Source organism: Elephantulus edwardii, unplaced genomic scaffold (assembly GCF_000299155.1).
Source record: "Elephantulus edwardii isolate Elephantulus edwardi_28Jun2011 unplaced genomic scaffold, EleEdw1.0 scaffold00042, whole genome shotgun sequence".
In the NCBI taxonomy this organism is placed as follows: Eukaryota; Metazoa; Chordata; class Mammalia; order Macroscelidea; family Macroscelididae; genus Elephantulus; species Elephantulus edwardii.
The window spans coordinates 2,184,703-2,195,915 of record NW_006399792.1 but is presented as its reverse complement, the minus strand read 5'-3'; the positions used below and the strand labels follow the sequence as shown (position 1 = coordinate 2,195,915).

The 11,213-nt window shown below is 38.8% G+C and overlaps 1 protein-coding gene across 1 annotated transcript in view; it reads left to right on the top strand.

The window, feature by feature from the left end:
• PTPN13 (protein tyrosine phosphatase, non-receptor type 13 (APO-1/CD95 (Fas)-associated phosphatase)) overlaps nt 1–11,213 on the top strand; it is a 209,859-nt gene that overhangs the window by 155,527 nt on the left and 43,119 nt on the right. The window contains exons 32-35 of the mRNA XM_006885322.1: nt 4,270–4,428; nt 4,780–4,951; nt 5,051–5,261; nt 9,670–9,740. Coding sequence (XP_006885384.1) covers nt 4,270–4,428; nt 4,780–4,951; nt 5,051–5,261; nt 9,670–9,740 — 613 coding nt within the window. The remainder of the gene's footprint in view (nt 1–4,269; nt 4,429–4,779; nt 4,952–5,050; nt 5,262–9,669; nt 9,741–11,213) is intronic.

The following is an 11,213-nucleotide window of genomic DNA, read 5'->3' as shown; positions in this document are numbered from 1 at the left end:
GACAAAGGAGATTAATCAGAACTGGCTTTGACAAGCACTGTGGCAATTGGACAATTAAAACAGACATGGGGGGAAGAAGAACGAACTGGGGATGAGGGTGGAGAAAACAGTGCAACAATGAATGAATGAAAACCCGAAATCTCTGTAAATGTTCATTAAAACTAATAAAATTTAACAACAAAAAAAATCATCTCATATACTCTGGACATGTTGTAAAGAGAGGCCAGTCCTTGGAAAAAGACATCGTAATTGGAAAGGTAGAAAGTTGTCAAAGGAGAGGAAGACCCTCAATAAGATGAATTGACACAGTGACTGTAATAATTGGATCAAGTACATCAGAGATGGTGAGAAAGGCACAGGACAGGGCAATGTTTAGATCTGTTCATAGGGTTGCTATCAGTCATAGTCTCCTCGCAGGGACCTAGCAACAACAATAAATTGTTACCTTTCTGATATATACCTGAGAAAGTAGAGGAAAATACAGAGGGACTTGAATAAAAATGATTTTCTTTTCCTGGTATTTAAGGGCTTCACTTATAATGTAGGAACCCTGGTAGCACAGTATTTAAACACTTGACTACTAATCCAAAAGGGCAGTGTTTCAAACCCACCAGCTGCTCTGCTGGAGTACGATATGATACTCCGCCCCCATAATTTCAGCCTTGGAAACTGAAGTCAGATCCCCTTTGATCTGTAGGAATCACTGAAGCAGAATCAGTGCACTGCACTGGTTTGTGTTGAGGATTAAGGGATAAACTTAGGTAAGAACCGAGTATAATACCTGATAAGGAGTATGACAGTAAAAATTTTTATTTCCTGAATTATGACTTATTAAAATTTAATCAACTTTGAATATGGTTTCAATCCTATGTACTATTTTTACACCTATATAGAATCATTTTTAATATAATTTTATTTTAATTGTGTTTATAATGAACATTTACAGAGAAGATTTTCATTCATTCATTGCTGCACATTTTACCTCCTCCCCTCCCTTCCACCTCTCCCAGTTCACTTTTTAAAAAAAATATTCACTCATTGTCACACAATTGCCTACCTTCCCTCCCCCCAGTCTTCTTTGCAACGATATAGCTCTTATTCTGGGCTGTTATCGTACATATAATGCCTAATCATATATTCATTTTTTAAAATTTTTCTTTCAATATTATTGTTTGATACTAACTCTCATGCTAGAAGCAGCACAGGAGTCAGTTTCAGCTACTTTTCCTCCTTTTACAGACCATATATTCATTTTAGACAGTTCTTTCTTTCACCTGTTCCAAAGCAATGATCATTATCTATCCACTCTTACCCTATTCTCCTCACACCCTCCCATATCAGATCTGCTTTATAACAGTGGTAGTCTGAAGTTTGTCCTTTTGTGACTGAGATAGTTCATTCAGCATGATATGCTCCAGGATGTAATGTTTTACAAATTTATTTTTTTAGTGCTGCATTATATTACATTGTATGAATAAATCAAACTTTTTCTGTTTATTTGTTGATAGCAGTAATTACCCTATTCTTAAAAAGCTACCGTTTTAGTTTTGAAATTAAATTTTCAAATGAAATATATCCTTCCGGTTGCTTGAAGCAAATGGAGTATTTTTTTAAATCATATTTTAGCATATAAAAGAGCTCTGCTGGCCTAGAACTAAGAAGCTGTACTGAAATCCTGAATATGGTTCAAATCCACCAGCTGCTACACAGGGCAAAGATGGAAAGTCTCCTCCCATGAGATTTACTGCCTCTGAAAACCTGCTAATGGATCACCTCTTCATCCATCCTGACTCAGTGGCACACGACAACAATGGAGTTTTTTAGGGTCAAATTTTTACTGTATAAGTATCATTTACTGTAGAAAAATTAGGAGGCTGGGGGAAAAAAATTAAAATCTTTAATCTCACCTCTTGAAAACCATAAATAATGTGGCTATTCTCTCCATTATTGTTGTCATTTTGTGCCATCAAATTGGAACTATATTTTAGCTGACCCTCTAGCAGGTTTTCAGGCTGTAAATCGCACAGGGAGAAATTTTTCATCTTTCTCCTTGTGAGAAGCTGGTGGTTTCAAATCACCTGCCTTTGGCCTGGTAGTGCAAGTCTTTACTGTCTAGGCCACCAGGTCTAATGTTTACTCATAATTAGGCACATTTTTCTATATATGTCATCTACATCTTGAGGGGTTTGTTGTTGTTGTTTGTTTTACGTCTTGTGTTTTTTTCTGCACAGTATAAGAGTGTAGACTTTGAATAGTATACTTTGTATTTCATCCATGTCCACACTGAAATCTTTAAAGAGAAATAGATCAAAACTTTTTCACACAACTAAATAAGTGACGTTCTGCCATGAGCAGCCAGCTGTGCTGGCTCTCCCCATTCCACATTCATACTGCTCTCCACATTCCTGCCAATGATCTCATCTCCTGCATTAGGCTTCTGAATCTTTGAGGTGGCAAGGCTGGCAGGACGTTTGGAGAACAGCCCATGTTCATAGCAGTGCCCTTGACCACTATCTTTGAAGGAGGCACAGCTGTTTATTTCCTAGTGTTGTTACGTGCCATTGAGTCACCTAGCAATCCCTATGCACGACAGCTCTGAACCCTGCCCATTCCTGAGCCAATCTCATCATTTCTAACAGACCCAATCCCACTTTTCCAGTCACTGAGTTAATTGATCTCATTTGGGATCTTCTCGCCTGTGCTGTCTCTCCACCCTCCCAAGCATGATATTCTTCTCCAAGGACTGGTCCCTCCTGGTGTTAGATACCATCAAATTCTTTCTGACTCATAATGACAATTATATCCTGGGACATCCTCATAATCAACCCACTTGTTACAGCTACTGTGTAAATCCATCTCATTGAAGGCTGTCTGCCTTTTGATATCCTTCTTCAGGGATTTTCTCCTCTGGGTAACATGCTCACAGTTTATGAGACAAAGTTTCACATCTTTTCCTTCAGGAAGCATTTTACTGTACCTCTTCCAAGACAGATTTGTTTCTTCTCTTAGCAATCCATAGTATATTTTATAGTCTTTTCCAAATTAAAATAATTAAAAGCCATCAGTTCTTCCTCAGTCAACTCTAGTCATGGTCGAGTGATCACGTGAATATGTTGTTGTTGTTGTTGTTGTTGTTGTTATGTGCCATTGAGTCACCCGTGACTTATAGCAAGCCTATGTACAATAACCCTAAACCCTGCTCTATCATGTGTCAATTGTCTCCCACACACCCACTCCCATTACCCAAGTCATTGAATCAATCCATCTCATCGAGGGCCTTCCTCTTCTGTGCTGCCCCTCCACCCTCCCAAGCATGATGTCCCTCTCCAAGGACTGGTTCCTCTTTGCAGCATATCCAGAGTATATCAGATGAAGCTTCAGAATCCTTGCCTTCAAGGAGCAGCCTGGTTTCACCCTCTCCAAGATGAACTTGTTTGTTTTCCTAGCAGTCCATGGTATATTCAAGACTCTTCTCCAGCACCACAACTCAAAGGCATCAGTTCTCCTTCTATCATCCCTTGTCTTTGTCTCGCTCTCTGATGCATAGCAAATGATTTTAAGGATCATGGCCTGTATCAGGCGCAGCTTAGTCTCCAGACTGATATTGTTGCTCTTCAGTACTTTGGAGAGGTGTCTGACACCTCTAGACTTTCCCAATGCAATTCGTCTTTTAATTTCCTGGCTTTTGGTGCCAAGAGTCTTGACTGTGGAGCCAAACAAACTGAAGCTGTTAACAATCTAAGTCTCTTCACCATCCATCCTGATGCTGCCAGTTGTGACTGAAAATACTGTGGCTTGAGCCAGGTCCACCGTAGTCTTTAAGCTGACATTATTTCTCTTTACAATTTAAAAGAGATCCTTGGCAGCAGATTTTTCAGTGCAATATACCGTTTGATTTCTTGGCTGCTACTTCCATGGATGTTGATTGTTGTATGAAGTAAAATGCAATCCTTGATGATTTCAGTCTTTTTTCCAATTTACCATGATGTAATAATTCATTGGTCTAGTTTGAAGATTTTTTTTTCTTTATGTTGAAATGTAATCTACACTGAAAGCAGCTATAGTCTGTGATCAAAATATTAGAATCAGTAGATGTAGTTGCTATGCAATATATTATGTACACTGCCCTTTTTTATGAAGGCAATGACTGAACCCTTTTTATGGGTATTTTAAATTTTTTTTTATTTTACTGCCAAGAACCATTTTGAACTGGTGGAAAGCCCTAGGAAAAATAAGCAACCTGAGGGAATTACTGTTTTCTTCCCTTAGGAAGTTGAACTTCTCATTACCCTAGTTAAATCTGAAAAAGGAAGCCTCGGTTTTACAGTAACCAAAGGAAACCAGAGTGTTGGTTGTTTTGTTCATGATGTTGTTCAGGATCCGGCCAAGAGTGATGGCAGGCTTAAACCTGGGGACCGCCTCTTAAAGGTGAGACATTGAAAATCCTTTCTCAACCTGAAGATTCCTTAGATACTAATTAAAGCGTAAACCAAACTATCTTGAATATCAGACACAGGACTTTTCTTAAACTAAGGAAAGAATAAATTTCCTCTATTATCAGAATAATATTTATTGTTACATACTTTATTTTTTTATCACATTAGGTTTATAAATTCCATAGTAAATGGGTATCAATAAATGCAAACCATGCCTTTTTTTTATTTTGTACTAGCTAAAATAGACTATATAGAAGATTAAGAATATAAAAGTATTTCGTTGACAACTTAGCTTTTCTCCTCTGAAATTATAATTCTGCTCTGAACATCTTTCATATTTCAGGTTAATGACACAGATGTCACAAACATGACTCACACAGATGCAGTGAACCTGCTCCGGGCTGCGCCAAAGATGGTGCGGTTGGTGGTTGGCCGGGTTCTAGACGTACCCCGAATGCCAGTGCTGCCTCATTTGCTGCCTGACATTACGCTAACATGCAACAAGGAGGAGCTGGGTAAGTGTGATCTTCAGCTTTATTCCATATAGTTTTCTTGACCAAATGAAGACGAGTTCTCTTGTGACTGAGAAAATAACTGTTTCCTGTGTTTTGAAGGTTTTTCTTTATCTGGAGGCCACAATAGTGTTCATCAAGTGGTCTATATTAGTGATATCAACCCAAGATCAGTTGCAGCCATTGATGGTAATCTCCAGCTACTAGACATCATCCATTATGTGAATGGAGTGAGCACACAAGGAATGACCTTGGAAGATGTTAAGCGAACATTAGACATAGCACTTCCCTCAGTGGTGCTGAAAGCTACAAGGTACTTTGGCAGCTGTGTGTGTGTGGGGGGGTTGTGTGTGTGTGTGTGTGTGTGTGTGTGTAAGTGCGTGTGTATGCATGTGCCAGCCTTTTAGCCTATATGTCGTACTTATGTTCTTTTAAAACATATTCCACAGTAAGGAACTCAGAGGATGAAGTGGCAGGGATTAGTAAAGTTAGAATAAATTACCCAATATCTGATTCTCAGAGCACATTGAGTGGCCAGGTGTTTGCATATATGTTTTCATTTAGTAGAATGATTACATTTGTTATTTAAAGTGCTTTGCCCCAGTGGCACTGTGGTTAAGCGTTGGCTGCCAGCCACTAGGTCAGTGGTTAAAAACCATCAACCACTTCACAGGGGAAAGAAGTAACTGTCTGCTTCCAAAAGACTGCAGCCTGGGAAACACCGTTGAGCAGTTTTGTTTTGTCCTCCAAGGTTGAAGTGGGTTGGAGTCAACAGTATCTGCTCAATTTTTAAGCAGAAAATCCAATTCAAGTTGGTTTAAAAAGCTTGGGATTTGTATGGGACTGAATGAATCCAGAGAGGTGGCCTTCAGGTGACATTTGATCAGGACTCTGTAATATCTTTGCTGATTTCAGTTTCTCCTTCTGTATGTATATCTGCTTTGTCCTCTGGGTGACTTCCTGTTTGATATGTCAGATGACTGTGTCCATTTTCAGGCCTACACATGTATACACAGCCCTCTGAGTAGTTGTCAAACAGAAATTCCACCTGTCACAAAGGTAAGGTGAGTACTGGCCTAGTGGTAAGAACCTGTGCTGACCACCTGAAGGCACACAGTTCAAATCCAACAACTGCTTCATGAGAAAAAGATGCACAGTCTCCTCCCATGTGCTTTACTGTCTTTGTCAAGATCAAGGTAGGGTCAGCTATGAGTAAGTTCCAACTTGATAATATAATAACGTATGCTGATTGTGTCTTCTTGTCAAGAAGACAAAGAATCTCACCACTGGACCAATTGGCAGCATCAGGATGGATGGTGAAGAGATTGAGATTGTACACAGCTTTAGTTTGCTTGGCTCCATAGTCAACAATCTTGGCACCAGCAGCCAGGAAATTAAAAGGTGCATTGCCATGGGAAAGTCTGCTGTTAGGGACCTCTCCAAAGTGCTGAAGAGCAGTGGTGTCTCTCTGGAGAGTAAGGTGCGTCTGATACAGGCCATGGTCTTCGCAATTACCTGTTATGCATCAGAGAGTTGGACAATGACCAAGGAGGATAGAAGGAGAACTGATGCCTTTGAGCTGTGGTGCTGGAGAAGAGTACTGAGAATACCATGGACTGCTAGGAAAACAAATAGATTTGTCCTGCAGAGGGTTAAACCGGGTGGCTCCTTGGAGGCAAGGATTCTGAGGCTCCGTCTAACTTACTACGGACATGTAGTGAGGAGAGACCTGTCCTTGGAGAGGGACATCATGCTTGGGAGGGTGGAGGGACGGCGCAGGAGAGGAAGGCCCTCTATGAGGTGGATTGATTCAGTGACTGGGATAATTGGGATGGGAGTGTCAGAGACAGTGCGATTGGCACAGGACAGAGCGGAGTTTAGGGCTGTTGTACATAGGGTCGCTATGAGTCGCAGGCGACTCGATGGCACATAACAACAACAACATGCTGATTGTACCCAGTCGCTGATTTGAGGCAAAGAAATAAGAATGTATTGATCAGTTGAGGTGTGTTTTGGCCATTTCCCAGAGTTGCTATGTTATGTAGTCTGTGCTACCCAGACGTGTATCTACCACAAATTGTGTAGACCAAGTTATGAGCAAGCATATGTTGTTGTTGTTGTTGTGTGCCGTCAAGTTGGAACTGACCCATAGCTGACCCTCCAGCAGGTTTTCAGAGGCACTTAATTGCACAGAAGATTGCCCGTCCTTCTCTTCCAGAGCAGCTGATGAATTTGAAGTGTGGACTTTCGAGATTGCAATGCAGCTTCTTACCACTAATCCACCAGGGCTATAGACTTATGAAAAGTCTTACATTAGTTGAGAAAAAAAGCTTCTAGTCTTTGGGATTGAATCAATCTGATACTTATGAAGAAATGACAAGCTATGAAACTTTAGAAAGTAAGTCATTGAGAGACTGAGAGTTGTATTGTACAGTGTGAATGGCCCCAGACTTAGGTCTTTAAAGGATGACTTGTTCAGTATACAAGGTAAGCACAGGCTAGCTTGTGCTTACTTATTAATCTGTAATGAACACTTTCACTATATACATCACTTAAAAGTTTCACCTTGTAATAAAATGTGTAGTGACTATTCTTTCCATATCTTGTGGAATTATTGGAGAAAATGTTCACAAATTTAGGCTGTCTAGATTACTGCTACATTATATGAAGGGAACAATATGTATCTGTGATGCATGCTGAGTTTGATATTGTGTATCTCTTAAAATAAGGGAATATAATAACTTAATCTTTTGATAAAAATACATGTCCTTTCTGAAACTTTTAAGTTTGGTTATATGGGTTTTTTATTAAATATAATCCCTGTCCTGATTCCCTTACATATTTCTAAAAATTAGATTGATGAGGACTTTCCTAGATTCTTCTTAATAATTAGTGGGAAAAGAAACTCCAAAAACATCTTGGACAATATGTTTTGTGAAAGTTAATATCTCCACTCAGATGTCCCTGAATATTTTGCATCAGAGTTAGTGGCCATCCTTCACCCTTTCCCTGAAATAACTTCCATATATCTTTTCTTTTCATCTTAATTATATCCATAGAATATTAATAATGGAGCCACAATTACTTTTCTATTCATTCTTCTCCCACTATTCTCTGCCGTTGTATGAATCTGCTTTAAGATCCACAAGGTGGCAGTTATGGAAGGGGAAGGTATTTGTGAGGATGATCTATATGCGAAGAACTGAAGAGTCTGCTAGCTTCTTGTGAGCTAACGAATTAGCTCATTACTCTTTTCTAGAAGAAACATGAGACCCCCTGGAGCAGAAACAAAGGACTTTATTTCTAATGACACAGGAATCATAATAAGCATGTTTATCTCTGCATCCCGTGTTCCCCAAGTCCCACAGAAGTTGCTCACATGGGTCTAATAGATACCTGCACATACAGTGGATTATACTGCATTAGAAGAGCACCAAGCCTGATGAAGTTGCCTATAAGAAGACTGGCTTTTTCAATGTTGGTGGTGTTGTTGTTGAGTGCCGTCAATGGCAACCCTATGAACAAAAAGACCTAAATACTTGTATAACTATCATCATTTCTCCACATTCTTAGAGTTTCCAGAAGCAAGCTATTTTGGAAGTGGATGCTACTCCTGCTTCCAAGCTTGTTTTAATCAGGGAGCTCCACCAAACACTGTCTACCATGGGTAACTATTCTCGCTTTTGACACATCAGTGTCACAGTGTTTAGCATCACAACAACCACGAGTTACCTCTGTACAGCAAATGGACAGACCAGTGCTACACCACTTAGAAGAATGTTTGGCCAAAAACAATTAAAAGCCCGAGAGCCACTGATTAGTCACCCACCTTTGGCTTCGTAGCATAACTTTCTAGCCAGTAGGCCAACAGCATTCTCTCTTGTTGTTGTTGTTGTTGTTAAGTGCCGTTGAGTCATAGATGACTCATATGGAGACTTAATTATTTCATTCCTCAAACCTGCAGTAACACAGCCTTGAAAAATGGCTTTGTATTCTTGGCTACCTAGTAAACATACACAGAGCTCTTGAAAGATTGCTTATCCTAACACTGTACACGTTAGGCAACCTCCTTTTTCCAAGCATCACCAACAATGAGATTACTTAGAAATTTTGTTTCTATAAAGACAAAGTGTTGTACTTTTTAAGCAAGTAGCACACACCTTTCCTGTTTGTCAGCTACACTAGTCTCCAAGAGGTCTATTAAGTCCATTGTACAAATTTTTTTACTACAACAACATGTGGAGTAGGGGGAATCTTGTATACCTATGGGCAAATCTTTGGCTGTTTTCCACTTCAAGTGGTGCTGGTCATATAAGTCTTTAAATACAAATACTTGTTTTTCAGATTTTTACTTTAAATAGTTTAAGAATTTTAAAGAAAACACTTAAAGTGTTTTAAGTATATAAATTATGTCTAAATTATGTTCCACCTATCACTTGCAGTTGGATAATGAATTTTACTAATGTTTAAGGGGGGGAGGTAACTATGGTGATAATGTTGAACTAAAACTCTCTCCAAAAAAGAAATGAAGGATATGTCCCTGTAGAAAATACACGGATTCAGACTTCAGAATTGTGTCTACAATTTCAGGAGGTGTCTGAACACCCTGAGGCCTATCCAAAGAAAACTTCTGGGACTAAATAGTTAACAATAAGACCAAAGGATATTACAGCAAATACCTTTTAAAATTTGCAATTACCTGTTCTCTTTTTACAACACAGAAATGGACATCCAGTAGTTGCCAGTGCAAAGAAGACTTCTGGCTCAAGTCCAAAATTAAACAAGGCCAATGGTAATTATATACTCATTTTAAACACAAATAGTTGTGTAAATGTGACCATTTTTTTTCCTAACATGAAGCTTGGATACTGTCACTAAAAAAATGTTTTTTACTCTTCTTCCGGGATTCAGAATCTCTTTCAGTGGAAAAACTAAATCATATTTAATCATTCTTTCAAATTCAAATGATGGAATACAGTTGAACATGAAACTGGAGTTTATAAGTTCTGTATGACCTTGCAAAGTTAGTTATTCCATATATAAATCTCTATTTCTTATCAAGCAAATAAAGATATTAAAAATAATAATAGTAAAATGTGATTAGTATTTACTTATAACATCATAATGAGACATAAATATAATGATACATAGGCAGCAGTCATCACAGGACTTGTCATGTAAATTTTCATCAAGCACTTACTGAATTTCTGTCCTGCCCCAGATACTGTTCAGGATACAGCAAGGAGCAGGGCACAGTACATACCATATATTGTTGTTGGTGTTAGTTTCCATCAAGTCGAGTATGACTCATAGCTACTCTTATGTACAAAAGACCTAATGCCTTTCCATAACTATTGTCATTTCTCCAAGTTCATAGAGTTTCCAGGGGCATGTGGTTTAGTAAGTGGATGCCACTCCTGCTTCCAAACCTGTTTTACAGATGGGAGCCCCACCAAACACTGCCCATAGAGGGAGACTATTATGGTATTTGATAAAGGCACAAAGTTCACCAGCATCACAGCAAACCCAGGTTACTTCAGTACAGCAAATTGACGAAGTATAATATTCAAAGTAGAAGAATGTTCCTCCAAATACAACAACACTAATTTCACTTAGCAGTCGTTAAGTGTTGTCAAGTCGAATATCACTCATAGTGACCCTATGAACAAAAGACCTGAACTCTGTTCCCTAATTAACATCAAGTCTGTATGATTATAGAGTTTGCAGAGGCATCTAATTTAGAAAGTGGATGTCACTCCTGCTTCCAAACCTTAATCAATATGGAAGCTCCTGCAAACACTGTCCATGATGGGTAACCAGTGTGGTTTTTGACACAACTATACCATAGTGTTCAGCGTCACACAACTGTAACTTACTCAGTACTGCAAATAGACAAACGACTGCTGTACAAATTAAAGAATGTTCAGTCTAAAATTATTAACCAACTAAAATGCGAGAAACCAGGTTCCAGAGTGGAACCACTGCTCAGGAGCTTCTAGACCAGCCACTGACTCAGCCCCTCACTATAGAATTTTAAACCTGCCTTATAGTCTAGCATAAAAATAGAAATGTGTTTTGTGGTTAAACAGAAGCGGCACAGACATTCATTTAATACTTATCCTGGACTAAGCTTTCTTCTAAATTTAATTTTTTTAAAATAAAAAAAGATCACTCGTAACAGTGATTCTGTGAGAAGCTGTTACTTTTGCCACAGTTTTTTATAAAGAAGTAAACTGAGGCATGGTGATGCATTAATAAATAGAGC